The 25,021-nt window shown below is 45.3% G+C and overlaps 1 protein-coding gene across 1 annotated transcript; it reads right to left on the reverse strand.

Annotated features, from left to right (window-relative positions):
* Positions 1–9,006: 9,006 nt before the first annotated feature.
* On the reverse strand, positions 9,007–9,976 carry LOC110544500 (eosinophil cationic protein). Its single transcript, XM_021630460.2, has 2 exons — positions 9,873–9,976; positions 9,007–9,669 (listed from the first exon to the last, which is right to left on the reverse strand). Exon 2 carries the CDS (start codon positions 9,661–9,663, stop codon positions 9,187–9,189), a length of 477 nt encoding a protein of 158 aa, XP_021486135.2. The 5' UTR covers positions 9,664–9,669; positions 9,873–9,976; the 3' UTR covers positions 9,007–9,186.
* Positions 9,977–25,021: the final 15,045 nt, after the last annotated feature.

Consider the following 25,021-nt stretch of genomic DNA (forward strand, 5'->3'; position numbering starts at 1 on the left):
CCTTCAGCCGCTTGTGTGAAGCAGGACTAGCCTCAGCACTGCCATATGCAACTCTCTCCTAGGAGTTTGCACTTGGGGACCTGATGCTTGCATCCAACTATATTAAGTAGACACGATTACTTTCTTCCCAGCTTCTTTCCTAAACTGGTCTAGGTTGGCATTTCCCAGCTGAGAAGAGACAAGTTTTCCTCTCTGAGGACAACACCTTCAGTGTGATTCTTCATTCCCCTTTCTTTCATTTTTCTCTTCTGTCTGCCTTCCAACCTGTCAGTAGAGGCAACTGTCCCCTGAGAACCTGGGGATCTAACATGGGGCTCCTCCTCCTGCTGCTACTGCCACCACTTTGTCTGCTCTCACAGCCTCAGCCTTGGGCTCTTTTTCTGCTCTTGATCTCAGACAGAAAAAGCCAGAGACATCCTGTCAGAAGATAACTCCTCCCAGGAGGAGGGTCAAAATGATCTGCAATTCTTACAGGGAAGTCTACAGTGACCTCATGGGTCCAGGGACAACACTCTTTATCTTCTTTTCACATCCTCATCTTGTGTGTATTTGAAAACTTATTTTGTGCTTATCTTTTGAAAATGTGTTCCCTGCCAGGCTGTTACTTCCGTGAGAGTAGAATGTGTATGTGTGTGTGTGTGTGCGTGTGAGTGTGCGTGTGAGTGTGCGTGTGTGTGTGTGTGTGTGTGTGTGTGTGTGTGTGTTTGGTCTGCAAACTGTTTTAACATATTAAAGCTCAAAAATATTTACTGAATGAATGAACAAAATGCCACATAATTAACTGCTGTGCATGGTATATGTGAATTGTATGTAACTTGATGCTTTCACATCTCTAAGAGAAATCAAAAATTATTTTCATGTTTAGAACATAAGAACCCCTCTTTGTGATGTGGTCATTTATTCAAGCTCAGGAGATATAATGCCAAGGTGGCATCTAAGTCACACTTTCCTCCTGGTCCTCCCAGGATGATAAGTGTGAGGACAGGAATGTTGTGGCTACTGTTCCATGAGCACCAGTTAATTACGCGTCCATGCTTATGTGAGAGTGTGCAAGCACACATTTGTCCAGGTGTGTGGAGGCAGAGGCCAATGTTGAGTATCTTCCTCACTGCCCTCCACGTACTTTATTTTTCAGGCAGGGTCTCTCACTGACTCTGTCAGTCACTAGCAGTTTGTATCTGTTGCCTGGTCAGTGAGCTCCAGGTATCATCATGTGTTTGCCTCCCCACTGCTGGGTAACTGACTAAACTATCTCTTCAGGCCCTGGGGACAGGTTTGTTTTTTTGTCTGTTTGATTGATGATTCTTTGTTCTTGTTTTTGTCTTTGGCCTGGAATTTGCTGTGCAGATCAGACTGACCTCAGAGTCAAAGACAGCCACTTGACTCTGCCTCTCGCTATGGGTGAAGACTTGTGCCACCTTGTCTGATGTTACTGAAGAAAGCAGCTCCTTCAGACTCTACTAGGTGTGGCCTTCAGGAAATTTATTTCCACACTGGCCAAGCTTTATCATTCCTTAGAAGACGGAAATAAAGACTTTTGTAGGTTGAAAACCCTTAAGTCTTCATATTTTCAGTTAATTTAAAAACTTAAGAAGACACAGGGTAGAAGAGCCAGGACACAGCTGTGGACATCAGCGCTCTGCTCCTACTTTGTGAACTTAACCTTTGCCTTGTATTTCCTGTCCACATCTTCCCTGGAAGAACAGTGCACAGATGAACACACAGACAAGTCAGTCAGCAGAAGCTGTTAGGCATTTCACCACATTGCTATGGACATCAACTTTGAAGAAGCTGCCTGACCCAGCAAATAAGACCCAATTATCAAGCTTTCTGTGTTAACAGAAGAGCACCGAGGTCACCCAGGCTGCACTCAAGACAAACAGGCTGCCCCTCCTTAGCACACCAGCACTGGTGGCCTGGCTCCATCTTCTTCCAGTTCACTCTCCCGCCAGCTCCTTTCCTTGGAATTGGAGTTGTTAGGGTTCTTTCTTTTCTCACTGTGTAGATCAGGCCAGCCCAAATCTTCCTGCTTTTACCCCCCTGAGTGTTGGAAGCATGACAGGAGCCATACAGCCCAAATGGACTTTGCATGGTCTGCTTGAGCTCTCTTGTTGGTGTGCAATGGAATCAGGAGGTAAGGGATGATGAGATGGCTCATCTGGTTAGGAGGTGAGGAGAGGGGTGGGGGCAAGGCAGGGGATCTCAGCAGAGTAAGGAGACCGTGCCTAACGTACTTCATGTGTGTCTGTGACAAGTCCTAATACAATTTAGTGTAACCAACCATGAGAATTTGCTAGTGAAGACTATTTTCAAAGGTGTTCATGTGACAAGAACCCTCTACAGCATGTGTTTCTAATTTAAAGTTCATTATAAAATCATTTGCTCATTTGCTCTTGTACCTTGACTCATTCCCTCCAAAAAAAAAAAAAAAAAGAAAGAAAAAAAAAGTCTTTTGATGTCCCAAGAACTTCATAGTTAAAACACTCTAGCAATAAGGTGTCGTTATGAGTTAACAAGCCGCTTATCAGAGCTCAGATGGTGAAAGCAGATTTCAGTTTCTTCCCCACTTCCTACCTCTTCTGTCTTGGTCTGTCTTCAGGCAGATGTCTCACACGTATTGGCAGGGTAGATGTTTTGTGGGAATCTTTCCGGATTAAGCACTCTGACACCAATGAGAGTGGAAGAGAGGTGGGGTAACCAGGGATTGAAACCAGGATAGCTTCTGGAACGCTTTCATCCTGGGTCTAGTTTGTATTCTCAATAGGACCACAAAGGGTAGTGACAAAGCATATTTGGCAGTTTAAGGTAACAAACCACTGTTTCAACTGTTTCTTCAGGTCATCCCTTTTCAGGTATCAGGTGAAGTCATGCTTGGCAAAGAGGCAGGACAAGCAGTGTAGGTAATTCACTAAATAAGTCAATACATCAGTATAATAATTGGTCTTTTCTACCTTATTCTACTTCAGGGGCAGCAGCTCCAAACCTTATCCTGTCTCTAGAATAACTGAAGTGGGAAAGGCTCCCATCTTCATCTGCCAACACTCTCAAGACAATGTTTATGGTTGTCAAGGTTCTCTCTTAGATTTTAACAGTGGGATCCCAGGAAGAAGGGGTTCTTCCTGTTTACATCATGGGGGGTCTACAAACTCTTGTGTGGCAGCTGGTAGGCACTTCCTTTTCCAATTGATTGTTTGTATGAAGTCAGACTTTATATGACTCAATAAAACAATGATGTAGGACAGTATGAACAAAAAGCAGATCTGGGAATCGAGATGTCAGCTACTAAAGAGATCTTGAAACTTTCATCCGGTGTCAATTTCTCTTACTAATCATTTTGTTTTGAAAAGGATGGGTTTACTGGCCAGACCTGGTAACACACACGCCTTTAATTTAAGCACTTGTGAGGTGAGGGGATCAGGGGTTCAAAGTCATCTTTAGCTATACAAAGAATTTGAGTCAGCCTGAGGTACATGAGACTGTTGGTTTTTTAAAATTTTTCTTTATTAATTACACTTTACTCACTTTGTATCCCCCCTTGTGGTTCCCTCCCTCCTCCCATCCCAATGCCTCCCTTCCTCCACCCTCTGCCTGCATGCCCCTCCCCAAGTCCACTGATAGGGGAGGACTTCTTTTCCTTCCTTCTGATCCTATTCAATTAGGTCTCATCAGGAGTGGCTGCCTTGTCTTCTTCTGTGGCCTGGTAATGCTGCTCCCCCCTCAGGGGGAGGAAATGAAAGAGCAGGCCAATCAGTTCATGTAACAGACAGTCCCTATTCCTATTACAATGGAACCCACTTGGATACTGAACTGCCATGGGGTATATCTGTGCATGGGGAGACTCTGTTTTAAAACACGCTCAACTTAAAATCATTGCCTAATTTCCCCAAATGAAATAAAAACAAACCAATACAACAGGATTACTTCCAAAAGTTTGATACTTATGTAAACATACAATATAGTAAGTAGTTTATGACTTGCAAGAGTTAAAATACTTCAGTTCTAAATTTTAAGAAGATGAACATGAACAGTTACAATAAACATAGGCAAAAGTTCTTTGTGAGCCTGGACACTTTTTATTTGTTAAGACAGGGTTTCTTTTGTGTAGTCCTGACTGTCCTGGAACTCACTCTGTAAACCTGGCTGGCCTCAAACTCAGAGATCCATGTGCCTCTGTCTCCCAAGTGCTGGGATTAAAAGCACGTGGCACCACAGCACAGCAAATCTTGGCAATGTTTAGAATGTAAAATGACACTGTGATTCAAATGTGTGAATCCTGCTAGTAAAAAATATGGGGGATAAGGGTAGGGAGTGGAGTGAGCCGGCAAAGACCCTGGCCATTCAAGTCTGGCAACCTGAGTTTGGTTCCTAGAACCTGTGTAAAGGTGGATAAAGAGAGCTGATTCTGTGAACTGACCTCTGACTTCAACATCACCATACAATACTAACCAGAAGCTTAAAAGGGAGCCAGGAGAGCTGAGGCAGCAAGCAAGCATAATGGCTGCTCTTGGTTCCCAGCAGCCCTACAGCAGCTCACAGGCATCTAGAGCTTCAGTTTCAGGGGATCCAAGGCTCCTGGCCTCTGGGAACACAAAGTACAAACATGGTGCCTACACATCCATGAAGGCAAATGCTCAGGCACACAAAAATTTTATTTTAGAGAAAAGAATATTAGGAGCTGGAGTGCTGGCTTAATTGGCACAGTGTTTGTCACACAAGCTCCTCAGAATCCATGTGGCAAAGCTGGGTGGAGGGAGGGTAGGTAGTTGTCCTTCCTCTAGTGAATGTCCACGTCATAAAGGCTTTACAACCTTCTTAGAGAGTCACCTGCTATGAACCAAGGGTTCAGACAGATGTGCCATGGGGAACATTTCACATCCAAATCCCAACTCCTCTCAGTGCGTGACAGAATGAGAAACCCTGCAGGGAGGCTCTGAGACACCTAAGTTTCAGTGAAGACCTCAGGATATTGGTGATGGCAGGACCAGGGGACATCTGCTGAGAATAGACAAAGATGCAGAGTGCGGCCAAGCCAAGAGCGACCTTGTGTGCTTCAGGGGGCAGAGTTGAGGGGTGGAGCTGCCTAATCCCAGTACAAGTCTGGGATGCCAGGCATGGAGCATCATGAGCTGGTGTTTGCTTCCTTGGTTTGTGTCGATTTTCTTTGCTCTGCTCTGCTACTCCCTTTTGGAATAGGAAAGAGTACTCTGTGCCACTGTAGGTTGGTAGCATGCAGTGTGCTTTTCAGTGACATGAGCAGACGTTGAAGTGGCGTCCGTATATTTCAGCTGACATGTGGACTTCAGATTTTTGAACAATGCTGTGATCCAATGAAAGATCTCAAGCTTCTCTTAAGGAACAGAAATCCCTCAAACTCATCTCTCTGTCTCTGTCTCTGTCTCTCTCGTTTTTTCAAGACAGGATTTCTCTGTGTAGCACTGGCTGTCCTGTACTTGTTTTGTAGCCTAGGCTGACCCTGAACTCACAGAGATTTGCCTGCCTCTGCCTCCCTGAGTGCTGGGATTACAGGTGTGTGCCATGAGCCCCAGATCCTCACATTTCTCTTAGTGGACCAGTGAGATGGCTCAGTAAAGGAAGGCACCACTTATGTCCTGAGTTTGAGCTCCAGAGTCGATCTGGTAAAAGGAGGGAACAACTTCTGCAAATTATCCTCTCACCTCCACATTCATGCTGTGGCCCGTGTGTGCCCACCAACGCAATGAATGTTAGTAAACCTCTAAAACAGAACAGCAAACAAACAAAGAAAGAAAAGTGGGACAAAAAAAAAAAAAAAACCAACAACAAACAACCCCCACAACCCCGGAAACCCTGCCAACTGCTGTCCATATTCAGACCATCACCTAAAATACCTGCTTCCCAGCAAGATGATAATGTGGCAAGGCAGAAGCCACCCTAGCTACACCCAGAGAGAGGAGGTGACAGGAGAACTGCCAAGTCCTGTCTCAGAGACAAGATCCAGCCACCTGGGTAAACTTCTGAAGGACTGTCTCTGTCTCCATTTCCCTCAGAATCTGCTAGCTAAAGGCAAGACAGAGCATCAGGGCTCTGACCCACCGTCTTCTCAGGTAATGGCCCACTCAAGGAGGTACCGGGTAAATACCCAGTTCCTGGTTTCTGCCTACATAAAGGTTAGTTACAAGATAGTGGGCTCAGCATGGAAATTCCATTCATATGTTCTAATCACAATTTGTTCTCATTCATCCCTCTGCCTCACCACCCTTTCCTGTATTTCCTCACCCATGGCAGCTAGGTCTCTTGTTACAGACACAGTTAGTCCCAACTTTTGCCTTTCTAGCCCATGTACTCTATTACTGTGTTTTCTTCTTCCTTTCTAATATCATCATCCTCTTACATATGAACACACACAGACACACACAGACACACACACACACACCATTTTAAAAAATGGTGGAGAAATGGCTCAGCAGTTCAGCAGAACACTGTCTGCTTTGCTAGAGGACCCGGGTTTGATTCCTACCACCCATGTGGTAGCTAACAAACACCTGTAACTCCAGTTCCAAGGATCCAACTCACTCTTTTGATCTCTGCTGACTCCATGCACATATGTGGTGCGCAGACATGCATGAGGTAAAATACTCATATATGTAAAATAAACATAATAAATTCAAAATCTAAGTTCTGCATCTGACAGGAAACATGGCATTTGCCTGACTCTAGCTTATTTCACTTTGCACAGTGATTTTCACTTTTACATCTTTTCCTGCAAATGTCATCATTTCCTTTTTCTTTAGGATTGCATAAGTTCTGTTGTGCATATTCCTAGTCTTTGTCTTCATGAATGTGTTCTTGGTGGACATCAGGCTGGTTCCATTTCCTGGCTACTGTGCATTGAGCAGCAGTAGTATGGCTGAGCAAGCGTTTTTGTCGTGCATCTTTGGGGCATTGACCTGTGAAGGGTGTAGCTGGGGAATGGAGAGGCTCCGTCTCTTCATTCTTTTTCTACTTTCCACAGTGGTTGCACAAGTTGGCATTCCCACAAGCGGTGAATTGAAGCTCTGCCTTTCCCCTTGCCTTTAGCTTCAAACCCTTGACAGCATTTTTTTTTTTTTTTTTGTTTTCTTTGATAATAGGCATGGCTTGCTGACAGGGAAGCAAAAGAACTTTGGTGACATCCTTATCTATTAGGGAAATGTTAGTAAAACAGCCCTGAGGCTCTCTGAGTTGGATCTGGCCTGTTTTATGTAGTGAGTTCCAGGAGAGCCAGGACTCCATGGAGAGACCCTATCTCCAAAGACAACAAACAAAATACCCAGAACACCTTCTCACACCCTCTCACACTCAACAGCTCCACAGTCTATCTCTCCCTAGTCACTATGGCTAGCATAGTGAAAACCTTGAGAGCAGTTGCTGGCCAGGACCCAGGGAGAGAACAGTCCTTCTGTACTGTTGGCAGCAGTGTGAGCTGGTGCAGCCACTGTGGAGACCAGCGTGGCTGTTTCCCAAACGTCTACCATACAACCCAGCCACCTCACTCTTGAGCCTAAGGCCATTCATCTATAGATGGCTAGTTTGTGAGTATGTGATACACACCCACAATGGAGTTCCATTCAGATGAGAAGACCTGAATTTTCCAAGAAAATGGTGGAGCTGGAAAATATTTTTAGTGAAGCAAGCTGGGCTCAGCGATCCTGCCAAGCACTCTGGGAGATGTAGAACTTGGCTCCTCATTGTTGTGTGCATATTTAGATGTAGTGAATGTGAGCAGAGGACAAGAAAGGGAAAAGGCCAACCAGAAGAAGAGGGAGGCTGCATGGGAGGAAGAGCTAGAAAGGACACAAGGACCACATCCTAGGATAGCGCTGGTGTGAGCAACCCACTCCTCTAGAGCATGGGGTGTCTGTGCTGCTGGCTTCATTGGTACAATCTAGAGTCTTAGGTGTCTGCTTACAGGAGATTGTAAGCTCAGTCAGGATGTTCTCAAAGCTCAAAGCCTCCCTGTGTGGCTTGGAGTCAGCCTGCTTCCAGGGAGAAAAGGCTGTGAACATTTAACTGGAGCACAGGGACTGGAGAGGCTGGAGACAAGAGTTGTTTCTCAGGTGGCCTTAAAAATAGCCTTTGCCACCAAAAATTAAAAAAGCGAAAATTACAAAAGATTTCTGTGAGTTCAGAATCAGGCTGCTCTACAGAGTGAGTTCCAGCTCAGTGAGGCCCTCATGCTGTTCCCAACTTCATCTGAAGCCAGTGAATTCTTTCCACCCCTGCACTTCCAGGAACTCAGCATGCATGTGTAAAATGCAGATTCCCCACACCAAGCTGGAAGACCAGAGGACTGGCTTCCCTGCAGCCACTGACAACAAGAAGGACCACCACTGGACAGTGGTGGGGAGAGTCCGGTTGCTGCATGTGGGGGCCCAGAGAGGAACAGCCAAAGGGAAGCTGGGGATCCAGACTGAAGGACAGAGGTGCAGCCTGATGATTTCATGCCCCTGCTCCCTTCTGTGTCAGACTGCCACATGAGGTGATATCGTGTTTGCCCATGTCTTTCAAGGGATGGCCCCTTGCTGTTTGTCACTGATTCCTGACTACAGTTCTGTACTCGGGAGCCAGGCAGGACCTCTCATTATTCATCCCTTTCTGTGTGGAATCCAGTTTCCTTGTCCTGGAATCTGTGCCTTCCTGGTCTGTGTTGAATGATAGAATTACTCACCACTGAGAACAGCTATGCAGGGGAAAGAGAAGGGTGCTGGGAAGAGAGAGGGGAAGGGTCCTGGAAAGGGAAAGGGGAAAGGATAGCCTCCAAGAGTAAAGGATAGACCCCACTTCTTCTTTTCCCGCTACTAGCCACTTCAGAGAAGATGCCCTGTAGGAACTTTCTGGAAAGATAGCCATCTCTTCTCATACTGGAATTTGTTTCTGGGGAGCGGGTACATTGCTCAATTGGTAGAGTGCTTGTCATGAGGACCTGTCTCAACTCTCCCTCTCTCTTCTTCACTCCCTGTCACACATAGAGACACTCAAAGATCTAGATGAGTATGCAAAGGTGTTTATTGATTAGGAAGGATCTGTTCAGCCAAATTTGAAGGAGCCAGGGACAGGTTTCATGAGGACAGGTCCTGATAGGCAGCACAGCTGAGGAATTGGTTCTTCAGCACTAGGATTGTTATGGCACTAGCTGATGAGCAAAGGTACAAAGTGGTGGTGCTGGAGCTATATAAAAGTCCCATCCAAGTGAACTGGGACCACTGGATAGTTGGGATTGTCCCTTGGGGTTTTGTTGTTACAAGCAATTCTGTAGAACTTCCTGGCTCGTGTTCTTTGGTATCTGCATTGCCTATAATTTGCCGACGGAGATGTGAGGTTACAGTCAGTTATTGATACCTTAGATCGACTGTCATGACAATTTCTTCTTCCGTTCTTGCAGGTAGTATTTCTATTGTAACACACATTAACAATATTGGTGAAACCTGTATGAAGAAAAGTATTTAGGTCCTTGCATCTTCCCGTATAATTGTTAACTCCCAGCATTGCAGCATTACATTGGATGGTAGTAGTATTACTTATGTGCTGGATTGTAAACCACTGGGAAGGGGTTAAACCAGGTGGAATCTGGAAGGAGGCAACCATCAGGACAAGTCCCAGCAGCAGCAGGAGACATAGTCTGGACACAAGCAACTTCAGGCCCATGTTTTCCTGTGAGAGCAGAGCAGAAGTGACTACTCCCCATCTTGGCCTGGTTTTTCCTCTCTCTCCCTAAAAGCCCTCTGCTGCCACTGAGGGCTCACAGTTTCATTTCTCCTGGACACTGCCCCGTCACTAGCCCTCCTGCCCCAGTGCTAACCCTCCTGCCCCATCACTAGCCCTCCTGCCCCAGTCCTAAACAGTCAGTCTCTTACCCAGTCTAGGTTGTGGCTCCTGTGAGGTCGCAATGCTGGTTGTCCTGGAATTCAGGGATAATGGGTGAGCTCCAATTGGGCCCATAGATATAGAGCAGACCCTGTGGGTGTGGCTGGCAGAGGCAAATGGCTCAGGGTATTCAAATTGCAAAACCTAGATCGGCACATTGTCCGTTGTGTAACGGACCTTCTGTTCCTTCACTTGGCCAACCAACAGTGCTGCTGCCCCCATTGTAAGGAAGTCTAGTTCCAAGTCATCTTGTGTAGGGTAGTTGAAGTCTGAATGTGAACTCTGCCTAGAAATCTCTGTATTCTGTCGACTGGCTGCAGATTTTGTGCCTGTGTTTCCGTGATGGGCAGACCAGGGTTCCTAGCAGCCTGGATAGGTACTTAGAGGAGACAGAGCCTTGGAAACCCAGATTTGTAAGAGATATTTACATTTCTGTTCCTCTTTCAAGAATCGTATGAGGTTGTGGTCCAGAGAGATGCTCAGTGGTTAGGAGCACTTGCTGCTCTTCCAGAGGACCCAAGTTAGGTTCCAGCACCTGTGCTGTGTGGCTTACAAAAGTCTGTAACTCCATTTTCAGGGGATCTGATGTCTTCTAATAGCGTTTGTGGCATGGACATACATGTGTATAGACACACAGATACTCGGAGGGGAGAATGAATCTTAAGGACTGGGCTGGAGAGATGTCTCAGAGGTTAAAAGCACTGGCTGCTCTTCCATGTGGAAAGAAACATACTGGGTATTTCCTTCCCTTATTCTTTTGAGATGATATCTGTTCTTATCTGTGCTGGCTTTGAACTCACAGCAATCCTCCTGCTTTAGGTTCCTAATTTCTGGGAACTCAGAAGTGAGCCACCAAGCCCGACTATACCAAATGTTTATAATATCAGGTAGAGATTATGTATTTGCAGCCACAGTGGTGTTTTTAAAAGCCTTTCTCAAAACAATTTTTGGTAAGTCTTTCTAAGATATCAATATTGAAAATGTTGATACATGATGTGCCTTAATGATAGTTAAAAATGTGACCTCATCAGGCCATCATTATCCCAACTCAATTTCCAATTTACCCACACTGAGTAAGGAGAACCGTTGAGGACCCTGCTCACATTCAGAGCTTCTCAGTGCCACTTTGATGAGCAGCACTTGTTGCTTCCTAAGTTGTGGGCACTCTTGCATGCCTGTGTTTTAGCTGCCAACATGGGGACACCATCCACCAGTATCATCCTCCACACAGCTTTCCCTGACTCAGTGGCTGACATGAGAAGTCAGGGAAGTGCTTGGAAAACCACATGAGGTTTTTACAGCGACATGGAATGCAGGAGACTGAGATTACTTCCAAAGCCATTAGGTGGAGACAGGGCCTAGACAAGTCAGGGTAGAAGTGGTCTGGAAGCCTCTTCCCTGCTGCCTTTCACAGTGCCGGAAGGTGATATGCAGGCCATCCGTGGAAGGAAAGTCACCGACAGGCTTAGCTGTGACCTGTGGGAGCTACAACACCAACCAGTCAGCCATGATGTCTCCACCGTGCAATAGTGGCATGACTGTTAGGGGCTACTGCTGCCTCATGATCAGATCTGTCACTGCTCTGTAGGAGGGAATTTGTGCCTGCTCTGTGAACATGATCAAAAGCCCATGTCTGGGGAGGCTCCCGGGGGGGGGGGGGAGTACAGAATCGACTATGGCATTTTACTACATGGACATGCTGTCGTATTACCTCATGAGTGTTTGTGTTTCTGTCCACAGATTAGTGCTGCTTTCAACCTTTGTCAGAAAGGTTTCTCTCTGCAGAGGGTAGCGGCTAATGCAGGGATTCACCTCCTGGGCAAAGTGCTGAGACTTAGTGACTGTTGAGTGTTGAGCCCAAATGGGACATCTGTATCTATGCCTCAGGACTCAGGGAGCACTGGGAAAGGGGTGGGCCTGGGAGGAGAACAAGCCAGATTCTGATAAGGAGTGCAGCAGAATGCAGTCTGTGGATACACCGCTATTGTATTTGTGGACTCAGGGCAGCCATGGCTACCTATACAACATTGAGTCATCAACTTTCCAGCATGATTGGAGTGTGACTAATGAGGCCCCACCTCTAGCTAAAGTGTTATTGGCAGTCAATGGCTACAGTGGGGATGGAGAACCAGTTTTCTTCAGTGGTGTAGCCGCTGGTAATATGCCTATGGTAAAATAAACATCCACACAACCATGCTCATGCATGCTGCCTTTATTACACTTTATTAGTCACTAAAAACTAATGGAAGTAGGAGGAGACTTGTTGGGAGAAGAAGGGGTCCTAGAATGAGAGAGAGAAGGAGGGGAAGAGGAGGAGAGAAGGTAACAGAGGATGAATATGATCAAATATGTTATAACATGAATGCAATAGTCAATGAATAAATGAAAATATTAACAAGAAACCAACAAGCACCCAACCAAACAGGTACAATGTAGAATGGAGGAAATTATACTCCTTCTAGAGATACTACAAGCCCTTCGATGGACTGGAAGATAACATGAGAAGGTCATGTTTCATCTCCTTTTTTTTTTCTGACAGAGGCCTGCCTGTGTTGACTTGAGGTAAGTTAGTCACAGTGTCACCAGGATTTCAGCGAGGACTCCAATTGTTTCCCAGCACCCTGTGATCTCTGTCTAAAGAACTGAGATGAGACATAGAGCCTGTGGTGAAAGACAAAGTGAGCAGCTGGGTGAGGTGGCACACACATTTAATCCTGGCACTCTGGAAGGCAGATGCAGGTGGATCGCTGTGGGTTTGAGGCCAGCCTGGTCTATAGAGCAAGTTCCAGGAAGCAGAGGCTACACAGAGAAATCCTGTCTTGAAAACAAAACAAAACAAAACAAAACAACAACAACAAGAAGAAAAGAAAGACAGGCTAAGCTTCTGATAGGATGACCTGCACTCTTAAGAGATGAGAATGGACAACAGCTGGACAGACCGCTGCCAGCTACCCTGTAGGCGGGCTGCAGATGATTTTCAAAGACATTTACAACAAGCAGCTCACAACTGCCTGCTCAGCAGTTAGCTAAGTCTGGTTCTCGACTTCCTGGTGAAATCTGAGTGGGAAAGAGCTGTCCTCTGGCATCCCACTTTCCTCAAGGGATCAAAGTGAAGAGACCTGAGTTCACAGGGCTTCTTCCTTCAGTCTGTGGACAGGGGGAAGGACAGAGCTAGAAAGCAGGGAGCATTTCTGCAGTGACAGAGAGCAGAGCTGCCTGGTTCACCTCTCTTTTGAGTGGATGTGAGTAAAGATGTCTTTGACCCTCCATTTCTCTATTGTCCCTATTCTTTTCATTCTTCTGTGAAGACACATTTCAAGTATTTTGTTCAAGCTGAAGTTCGAGATAAAGCTCTAGAGAATAACCTCTGTACTGCTAGTCTGAGAGAGAGGCGAGGGACAGTAAGAGTACACACTACTTGCTTAATTGACAGAGGTGAAGGCTAAGGATTTAGCCTCTGAGAGATGTCTCAGAGGTTAAGAACACTGGCTCTCTTCCAAAGGTCCTGAGTTCAATTCCCAGCATCCACATAGTGGCTCACTACCATCTATAGTGAGATCTGGGGTACAGGCACACATGCAGGCAGGATGCTGTATAAACAATAAATAAATCTTTAAAAAAAGTTTATTTTAATTTGTATTAATTACACTTTATTCACTTTGTATCCCCTCATAAATCCTTCCCTCCTCCCCTCCCATTCCAGCTTTCCTCTCCCTTCTCTAGGTATGCCCCTCCCCATGTCTACTGATAGGGGAGGTCTTCCTCTCCTTCCTGGTCCTAGTCTATCAGGTCTCATCAGGTGTGGCTGCATTGTCTTCCTCTGTGGCTGGTAAGGCTGCCCCCCCCCCCAGGGGGAGGCATTCAAAGAACAGTCCCTGTTCCCATTACTCTGGAACCCACTTGGACACTGAACTGTCATGGGCTACATCTGTGCCGGGGTTCTAGGTTATTTCCATCAATGGTCCTTGGTTGGAGTATGAGTCTCAGAAAGGACCCCTGTGCCCAGATTTTTTGGTTCTCTTGCTCTCCTTGTGGAGCTCCTGGCCTCTCTAGAACTTACTATTTACCACTTCTATCATAAGATCCCCTGCACTCTGCCCAAAGGTTGGCCATAAGTCTCAGCATCTGCTTTGATACCCTGCAGGGTAGAGCCTTTCAGAGGCCCTCTGTGGCAGGCTCTTGTCCTGTTCCCTGTTTTCTCCTTCTTCGATGCAAAAATACTCAACAAAATACTTGCAAACCGAATGTAAGAACACATCAAAAATATCATCCACTACGACCAAGTAGGCTTCATCCCAGGCATGCAGGGGTGGTTCAATATATGGAAATCCATCAATGTGATCCACCACATAAACAAACTGAAGGAGAAAAACCACATGATCATCTCCTTAGATGCTGAAAAAGCATTTGACAAAATCCAACATCCACGCATGTTTAAAGTCTTGGAGAGTTCAGGAATACAAGGCACATACCTAAACATAGTAAAGGCAATATACAGCATGCCTATAGCCAATATCAAACTCAATGGAGAGAACCTTAAATCAATCCCACTGAAATCAGAGACAAGGCAAGGCTGCCCACTCTCTCCATATCTCTTCAACATAGTGCTGGAAGTCCTTGCTAGAGCAATAAGACAATTAAAGGAGATCAAGGGAATACAAATTGGAAAGGAAGAAGTCAAAGTATCACTATTTGCAGATGATATGATAGTATACCTGAGTGGCCCCAAAAATTCTACCAGGGAACTCTTACAACTGATAAACACCTTCAGAAATGTGGCTGGATACATAAATAACTCAAAAAAAAAATCAATAGCCCTCCTGTATACAAAAGACAAAAGGGCTGAGAAAGAAATTAGGGAAATAAAACCCTTCACAATAGCCACAGAGGACATGAAGTTCCTTGTCGTGAACCTAACCAAGCAAGTCAAAGACTTGTATGAAAAAAATTTAAGTCTCTGAAGAAAGAATTAGAAGAAGATATCAGAAGACAGAAAGATCTGCTCATGGCTTGGCAGGATTAACATAGTAAAAATCTTACCAAAAGCAATCTACAGATTCAATGCAATTCTCATCAAATGACCAACACAATTCTTTACAGACATTGAGAGAAAAATTCTCAACTTCATACAGAATAACAAGAAACCCAGAATTGCTAAAACAATCCTCTACAATAAAAGATCTTCTGGAGGTATCTCCATCCCTGCTCTCAAGCTGTACTATATAGCAACAATACTAAAAACTGCATGGTACTGGCATAGAAGCCGGGTGGAACAATGGAACTGAATAGCAGACCCAGAAATAAACCCACACACTTATGGATACCTGATTTTTGACAAAGAACCAAAATCATTCAATGGACAAAAGACAGCATCTTCAACAAATGGTGCTGGTCTACCTGGTTGTCTACATGTAGAAAAATGCAAATAGATTGATACTTATCACCCTGCACAAAACTAAAGTCCACGTGGATAAAACAAAACAAAACAAAACAAAACAAAACAAAAATCACCTCAATATAGAACCAGACACACTAAACCTGTTAGAAGAAAAAGTGGGGCAGAGCCTTGAACTCATTGGTACAGGAGACAACTTCCTGAACAGAACACCAACAGCACAGGCTCTAAGAGCAACAATCAATAAATGGGACCTCATGAAACTGAAAAGCTTCTGTAAAGAAAGGACACTGTCATCAGAACAAAACGACTGCTGACAGATTGGGAAAGGATTTTCACCAACCCTATATCTGACAGAGAGCTAATATCCAGTATATATAAAGAACTCAAGAAGTTAAACAGCAACAAATCAAGTAATCCAATTAAAAAATGGGGAACAGAACTAAACAGAGAATTCTCTGTAGAGGAATATCGAATGGTTGAAAAACACTTAAAGAAATGCTCAATGTCCTTAGTCATCAGAGAAATGCAAATCAAAATGACCCTGAGCTTTCACGTTGCTCACATCAGAATGGCTAAGATCAAAATCTCAAGTGACAACACATGCTGGAGATGTTGTGGAGAAAGGGGAACCCTCCTCCACTGCTGGTGGGAATGTAAACTTGTACAACCACTCTGGAAATCAATCTGGCGCTTTGTCAGACAATTAGAAACAGTGCTTCCTCAAGATCCAGCTATACCACTCCTAGGCATATATCCAAAAGAGGCTCAACTACACAATAAGGACACTTATTCAACCATGTTTGTAGCAGATTTATTTGTAATAGACCAGAATCCGGGATGATGTTCTAGGCTGACATAGAAGAGTATGCAGCCTCAATGTGGGACGACAGAGCTGAAGCTGGGTGTCCTCAGAAGGATGAAGCCTTTGATTGACCCCATAGGATCGCCCAGTGCAGAGATAGCTCCATAAGAGCACGTTTCGGCCAGCAGAGGGCAGGAGAGGGCTATGCAGTCCTGTGTTGGAGCAGAGTGGGGAAAGGACAGCTTGGCACAGAGATGACCTCACGTCCTCCTGTGGCAAAGAGAACACACTTATCTGTGGGTGTTTTCCCACGGGAATTCTCAACCAGACTCTTTCTAGACCAAGAATTGTGTATCTCTCAAAGGATTGCCCAGCCACCGCAGCCCGTTAATAGGGTGACTGGTAAAGGGGGTGCTGCTTGCATCTGAAATGAGACCTCATCCTAGTGGGGTGTCCTTCAGCATTCAGCAGCCTTCCTCCTCAATGACACAGCCCTCAAATAGGGCTGCTTGTAACAAACTGGAGGAGAAAACGGTTAAGGTAAGGCAGGTGTCCTCAGGGGATACTCACTGAGAGGCGGAATGCTAGTCTCTGGACAGCCCTACCTCCTGGCCCTAGCCTCACCTGCAAGGATTTATTCTCAGTCTAATCTCACCCTCTTCAGGTCATGCTGTTGTCGGGGACTCCGTGGGTCAGCAGCTGAGGTTCTGCTCAGTGTCCAGCACCCCCTTTGTGGGCTCATCCAGTGTAAGGCTGTAGGTGCCACCAACTCTACAACTTCGCCCTGATTTTACCTTCAGCTGCTCATTTGAAGAAGGACTAGCCTCAGCACTGCCATATGCAACTCTTTCCTAGCCATCTACACTTGGGGGCCTGATGCATGCACCAAACTATATTAAGTAGACACGATTACTTTCTTCCCCACATCTTCCCTAAAACAGCTCTAGGTTGGCATTTCCCAGCTGAGATGAGACAAGTTTTCCTCTCTGAAGGCAACACCTTCAGTGGGATTCTTCATTCCCCTTTCTTTCATTTTGCTCCTCTGTCTGTCTTCCAACCTGTCAGTAGAGGCAACTGTCCCCTGAGAACCTGGGGATCTACCATGGGGCTCCCCCTCCTGCTGCTACTGCCACCACTTTGTCTGCTCTCACAGCCTCAGCCTTGGGCTCTTTTTCTGCTCTTGATCTCAGACAGAAAAAGCCAGAGACATCCTGTCAGAAGATAAGTCCTCCCAGGAGAAGGGTCAAAATGATCTGCAATTCTTACAGGGAAGTCTACAGTGACCTCATGGGTCCAGGGACAACACTCTTTATCTTCTTTTCACATCCTCTCCTGTGTGTATTTGAAAACTTATTTTGTGCTTATCTTTTGAAAATGTGTTCCCAGGCTGTTACTTCCATGAGAGTAGAATGTGTATGTGTGTGTTTGGTCTGCAAACTGTTTTAACATATTAAAGCTCAAAAATATTTACTGAATGAATGAACAAAATGCCACATAATTAACTGCTGTGCATGGTATATGTGAATTGTATGTAACTCGATGCTTTCACATCTCTAAGAGAAATAAAAAATTATTTTCATATTTAGAACACAAGAACCTCTCTTTGTGATGTAGTATTTAATTCAAGCTCACAAAATGTAATGCTGAGGTGGCATCTAAGTCACACTTTCCTCCTGGTCCTCCCAGGGTGATAAGTGTGAGGACAGGAATGTTGTGGCTACTGTTCCATGAGCACCAGTTAATTACGTGTCCATGCTTATGTGGGAGTGTGCAAGCACACATTTGTCCAGGCGTGTGGAGGCAGAGGCCAATGTTGAGCATCTTCCTCACTGCCCTCCATGTACTTTTCTTTTGAGGCAGGGTCTCTCACTGACTCTGGCAGTCAGCAGCAGTTTGTGTCTGTTGCCTGGTCAGTGAGCTCCAGGCATCAATGTGTGTTTGTCTCCCCACTGCTGGGTAACTGATTAAACTATCTCTTCAGGCCCTGGGGACAGGTTTGTTTGTTTTTTGTTTGATTGATGATTCTTTGTTCTTGTTTTTGTCTTTGGATGGAATTTGCTGTGCAGATCAAACTGGCCTCAGAGTCAAAGACAGCCACTTGACTCTGCTCTTGCTATGGGTAAAGACTTGTGCCACCTTGTCTGATGTTACTGAAGAAAGCAGCTCCTTCAGACTCTAGTAGGTGTGGCCTTCAGGAAATTTATTTCCACACTGGCCAAGCTTTATCATTCCTCAGAAGATGGAAATAAAGACTTTGGTAGGTTGAAAACCCTTAAGTCCTCATATTTGCAGTTAATTTAAAAACTTAAGAAGACACAGGGTAGAAGAGCCAGGACACAGCTGTGGACATCAGCGCTCTGCTCCTACTTTGTGAACTTAACCTTTGCTTTGTATTTCCTGTCCACATCTTCCCTGGAAGAACAGTGCACAGATGAACACACAGACAAGTCAGTCAGCAGAAGCTGTTAGGCATTTCACCACATTGCTATAGACATCAACTTTGAAGAAGCTGCCTGACCCAGCAAGTAAGACCCGATTATCAAGCTTTCTGTGTTAACAGAAGAGCACCGAGGTCACCCAGGCTGCACTCAAGACAAATAGGCTGCCCTTCCTTAGCACACCAGCACTGGTGACTTGGCTCCATTTTCTTCCAGTTCACTCTCCCGCCAGCTCCTCTCCTTGGATTTGGAGTTCCTGAGGTTCTTTCTTTTCTCACTGTGTAGATCAGGCCAGCCCGAATCTTCCTGCTTTTACCTCTCTTGAGTGTTGGAAGCATGACAGGAGCCATATATCCCAAATGGGCTTTGCATTGGTCTGCTTGAGCTCTCTTGTTGGTGTGCAATGGAATCAGGAGGTAAGGGATGATGAGATGGCTCATCTGGTTAGGAGGTGAGGAGAGGGGTGGGGGCAAGGCAGGGGATCTCAGTAGAGTAAGGAGACCGTGCCTAACATACTTCATGTGTGTCTGTGACAAGTCCTTGTACTATTTAGTGTATCCAACCATGAGTATTTGCTAGTGAAGACTATTTTCAAAGGTGCTCATGTGACAAGAACCCTCTACAGCATGTGTTTCTAATTTAAAGTTCATTATAAAATATTTGCTCTTGTATGTTGACACTCATTCCCTCCAAAAAAAAAAAGTCTTTTGATGTCCCAAGAACTTCATAGTTAAAACACTCTAAGCAATAAGGTGTCGTTATGAGTTAACAAGCCACTTATCAGAGCTCAGATGGTGAAAGCAGATTTCAGTTTCTTCCCCACTCCCTACCTCTTCTGTCTTGGTCTGTCTTCAGTCAGATGTCCCACACATGTTGGCAGGGTAGATGTTTTGTGGGAAAAATTCCGGATTAAGCACTCTGACACTGTTGAGAGTGGAAGAGAGGTAGGGTAACCAGGGTTTGAAACCAGGATAGCTTCTCGGAAGCTTTCATCCTGGGTCTAGTTTGTATTCTCACTAGGACCACAAAGGGTAGTGACAAAGCATATTTGGCAGTTTAAGGTAACAAACCACGGTTTCATCTGTTTCTCCAGGTCATCCTGTTTCAGGTATCAGGTGAAGTCATGCTTGGCAAAGAGGCAGGACAAGCAGAGTAGGTAATTAACTAAATAAATCAATACATTAGTATAATAATTGGTCTTTTCTACCTTATTCTACTTCAGGGGCAGCAGCTCCAAACCTTATCCTGTCTCTAGAATAATTGAAGTGGGAAAAGCTCCCATCTTCATCTGCCAACACTCTCAAGACAATGTTTATGGTTGTCAAGGTTCTCTCTTAGAATTTTACAGTGGGATCCCAGGAACAAGGGGCTCTTGCTGATTACATCATGGGGGGTCTACAAACTCTTGTGTGGCAGCTGGTAGGCACTTCCTTTTCCAATTGATTGTTTGTATGAAGTCAGACTTTATATGACTCAATAAAACAATGATGTAGGACACTATGAACAAAAAGCAGATCTGGGAATCAAGATGTCAGCTACTAAAGAGATCTTGAAACTTTCATCCCGTGTCAATTTCTCTTACTAATCATTTTGTTTTCAAAAGGATGGGTTTACTGGGTAGACCTGGTGATACACATACCTTTAATTTAAGCACTTGGGAGGTGAGGGGATCAGGGGTTCAAATTCATCTTTAGCTACACAAAGAATTTGAGTCAGCCTGAGGTGCATGAGACTCTGTTTTAAAACACCCTCAACTTAAACCCATTGTCTTATTCCCCAAATGAAATCAAAACAAACCAAAAACAACAGGAGTACTTCAAAAATTGTGATACTTGTGTAAACATATAATATAGTAAGTGGTTTATGACTTGCAAGATTTAAAATACTTCTATTCTAATTTTTAAGAAGATAAATATGAACAGATACAATAAACATAGGCAAAAGTTCTTTGTGAGCCTGGACATTTTTTATTTTTTAAGACAGGGTTTCTTTGTGTAGTCCTGACTGTCCTGGAACTCACTCTGTAAACTAGGCTGGCCTCAAACTCAGAGATCCATGTGCTTCTGTCTCCCAAATGCTGAGATTAAAAGCACGTGGCCCCACAGCACAGCAAATCTTGGCAATGTTTAGAATGTAAAATGACACCGTGATTCAAATGTGTGAATCCTGCTAGTAAAAAATATGGGGGATAAGGGTAGGGAGTGGAGTGAGCCGGCAAAGACCCTGGCCATTCAAGTCTGGCAAGCTGAGTTTGGTTCCTAGAACCTGTGTAAAGGTGGATAAAGAGAGCTGATTCTGTGAACTGACCTCTGACTTCAACATCACCATACAATACTAACCAGAAGCTTAAAAGGGAGCCAGGAGAGCTGAGGCAGCAGGTAAGCACAATGGCTGTTCTGGGTTCCCAGCACCCCTACAGCAGCTCACAGCCATCTAGAGCTTCAGTTTCAGGGGATCCAAGGCTCCTGCCCTCTGGGAACACAAGGTACAAACATGGTGCCTACGCATCCATGAAGGCAAATGCTCAGGCACACCAAAATTTTATTTTAGAGAAAAGAATATTAGGAGCTGGAGTGCTGGCTTAATTGGCACAGTGTTTGTCACACAAGCTCCTCAGAATCCATGTGGCAAAGCTGGGGGGAGGGAGGGTAGGTAGTTGTCCTTCCTCTAGTGAATGTCCATGTCATAAAGGCTTTACAACCTTCTTAGAGAGCCACCAACTATGAACCAAGGGTTCAGACAGATGTGCCATGGGAACATTTCACACACAAATCCCAACTCCTCTCAGTGCGTGACAGAATGAGAAACCCTGCAGGGAGGCTCTGAGACACCTAAGTTTCAGTGAAGACCTCAGGATATTGGTGATGGCAGGACCAGGGGACATCTGCTGAGAATAGCCACAGATGCAGAGTGCGGCCAAGCCAAGAGCGACCTTGTGTGCTTCAGGGGGCAGAGTTGAGGGGTGGAGCTGCCTAATCCCAGTACAAGTCTGGGATGCCAGGCATGGAGCATCATGAGCTGGTGTTTGCTTCCTTGGTTTGTGTCGATTTTCTTTGCTCTGCTCTGCTACTCCCTTTTGGAATAGGAAAGAGTACTCTGTGCCACTGTAGGTTGGTAGCATGCAGTGTGCTTTTCAGTGACATGAGCAGACGGTGAAGTGACGTCCGTATATTTCAGCTGACATGTGGACTTCAGATTTTTGAACAATGCTGTGATCCAATGAAAGATCTCAAGCTTCTCTTAAGGAACAGAAATCCCTCAAACTCATCTCTCTGTCTCTGTCTCTGTCTCTGTCTCTGTCTCTCTCGTTTTTTCAAGACAGGATTTCTCTGTGTAGCACTGGCTGTCCTGTACTTGTTTTGTAGCCTAGGCTGACCCTGAACTCACAGAGATCTGCCTGCCTCTGCCTCCTTGAGTGCTGGGATTACAGGTGTGTGCCACGAGCCCCAGATCCTCACATTTCTCTTAGTGGACCAGTGAGATGGCTCAGTAAAGGAAGGCACCACTTATGTCCTGAGTTTGAGCTCCAGAGTCGATCTGGTAAAAGGAGGGAACAACTTCTGCAAATTATCCTCTCACCTCCACATTCATGCTGTGGCCCGTGTGTGCCCACCAACGCAATGAATGTTAGTAAACCTCTAAAACAAAACAGCAAACAAACAAAGAAAGAAAAGTGGGACAAAAAAAAAAAAAAAAAAAAAAACAAAAAAAAACACAACAAAACCAACAACAAACAACCCCCACAACCCCGGAAACCCTGCCAACTGCTGTCCAGATTCAGACCATCACCTAGAATACCTGCTTCCCAGCAAGATGATAATGTGGCAAGGCAGAAGCCACCCTAGCTACACACAGAGAGAGGAGGTGACAGGAGAACTGCCAAGTCCTGTCTCAGAGACAAGATCCAGCCACCTGGGTAAACTTCTGAAGGACTGTCTCTGTCTCCATTTCCCTCAGAATCTGCTAGCTAAAGGCAAGACAGAGCATCAGGGCTCTGACCCACCGTCTTCTCAGGTAATGGCCCACTCAAGGAGGTACCGGGTAAATACCCAGTTCCTGGTTTCTGCCTACATAAAGGTTAGTTACAAGATAGTGGGCTCAGCATGGAAATTCCATTCATATGTTCTAATCACAATTTGTTCTCATTCATCCCTCTGCCTCACCACCCTTTCCTGTATTTCCTCACCCATGGCAGCTAGGTCTCTTGTTACAGACACAGTTAGTCCCAACTTCTGCCTTTCTAGCCCATGTACTCTATTACTGTGTTTTCTTCTTCCCTTCTAATATCATCATCCTCTTACATATGAACACACACAGACACACACACACACACACACACACACCATTTTAAAAAATGGTGGAGAGATGGCTCAGCAGTTCAGCAGAACACTGTCTGCTTTGCTAGAGGACCCGGGTTTGATTCCTACCACCCATGTGGTAGCTAACAAACACCTGTAACTCCAGTTCTAAGGATCCAACTCACTCTTTTGATCTCTGCTGACTCCATGCACATATGTGGTGCGCAGACATGCATGAGGTAAAATACTCATATATGTAAAATAAACATAATAAATTCAAAATCTAAGTTCTGCATCTGACAGGAAACATGGCATTTGCCTGACTCTAGCTTATTTCACTTTGCACAGTGATTTTCACTTTTACATCTTTTCCTGCAAGTGTCATCATTTCCTTTTTCTTTAGGATTGCATAAGTTCTGTTGTGCATATTCCTAGTCTTTGTCTTCATGAATGTGTTCTTGGTGGACATCAGGCTGGTTCCATTTCCTGGCTACTGTGCATAGAGCAGCAGTAGTATGGCTGAGCAAGTGTTTTTGTCGTGTGTCTTTGGGGCATTGACCTGTGAAGGGTGTAGCTGGGGAATGGAGAGGCTCCGTCTCTTCATTCTTTTTCTACTTTCCACAGTGGTTGCACAAGTTGGCATTCCCACAAGCGGTGAATTGAAGCTCTGCCTTTCCCCTTGCCTTTAGCTTCAAACCCTTGACAGCATTTTTTTTTTTTTTTTTGTTTTCTTTGATAATAGGCATGGCTTGCTGACAGGGAAGCAAAAGAACTTTGGTGACATCCTTATCTATTAGGGAAATGTTAGTAAAACAGCCCTGAGGCTCTCTGAGTTGGATCTGGCCTGGTTTATGTAGTGAGTTCCAGGAGAGCCAGGACTCCATGGAGAGACCCTATCTCCAAAGACAACAAACAAAATACCCGGAACACCTTCTCACACCCTCTCACACTCAACAGCTCCACAGTCTATCTCTCCCCAGTCACTATGGCTAGCATAGTGAAAACGTTGAGAGCAGTTGCTGGCCAGGACCCAGGGAGAGAACAGTCCTTCTGTACTGTTGGCAGCAGTGTGAGCTGGTGCAGCTACTGTGGAGACCAGCGTGGTCGTTTCCCAAACGTCTACCATACAACCCAGCCACTCACTCTTGAGCCTAAGGCCATTCATCTGTAGATGGCTAGTTTGTGAGTATGTGATACACACCCACAATGGAGTTCCATTCAGATGAGAAGACCTGAATTTTCCAAGAAAATGGTGGAATTGGAAAATATTTTAAGTGAAGTAAACCGGGCTCAGCGATCCTGCCAAGCACTCTGGGAGATGTAGACCTTGGCTCCTCATTGTTGTGTGCATATTTAGATGTAGTAAATGTGAGCAGAGGACAAGAAAGGGAAGAGGCCCACCAGAAGAAGAGGGAGGCTGCATGGGAGGAAGAGCTAGAAAGGACACAAGGACCACATCCTAGGATAGCGCTGGTGTGAGCAACCCACTCCTCTAGAACACGGGGTGTCTGTGCTGCTGGCTTCGTTGGTACAATCTAGAGTCTTAGGTGTCTGCTTACAGGAGATTGTAAGCTCAGTCAGGATGTTCTCAAAGCTCAAAGCCTCCCTGTGTGGCTTGGAGTCAGCCTGCTTCCAGGGAGAAAAGGCTGTGAACATTTAACTGGAGCACAGGGACTGGAGAGGCTGGAGACAAGAGTTGTTTCTCAGGTGGCCTTAAAAATAGCCTTTGCCACCAAAAATTAAAAAAGCGAAAATTACAAAAGATTTCTGTGAGTTCAGAATCAGGCTGCTCTACAGAGTGAGTTCCAGCTCAGTGAGGCCCTCATGCTGTTCCCAACTTCATCTGAAGCCAGTGAATTCTTTCCACCCCTGCACTTCCAGGAACTCAGCATGCATGTGTAAAATGCAGATTCCCCACACCAAGCTGGAAGACCAGAGGACTGGCTTCCCTGCAGCCACTGACAACAAGAAGGACCACCACTGGACAGTGGTGGGGAGAGTCCGGTTGCTGCATGTGGGGGCCCAGAGAGGAACAGCCAAAGGGAAGCTGGGGATCCAGACTGAAGGACAGAGGTGCAGCCTGATGATTTCACGCCCTTGCTCCCTTCTGTGTCAGACTGCCCCATGAGGTGATATCGTGTTTGCCCATGTCTTTCAAGGATGGCCCCTTCCTGTTTGTCACTGATTCCTGACTACAGTTCTG

Source organism: Meriones unguiculatus, chromosome 9 (assembly GCF_030254825.1).
Source record: "Meriones unguiculatus strain TT.TT164.6M chromosome 9, Bangor_MerUng_6.1, whole genome shotgun sequence".
NCBI lineage: Eukaryota > Metazoa > Chordata > Mammalia > Rodentia > Muridae > Meriones > Meriones unguiculatus.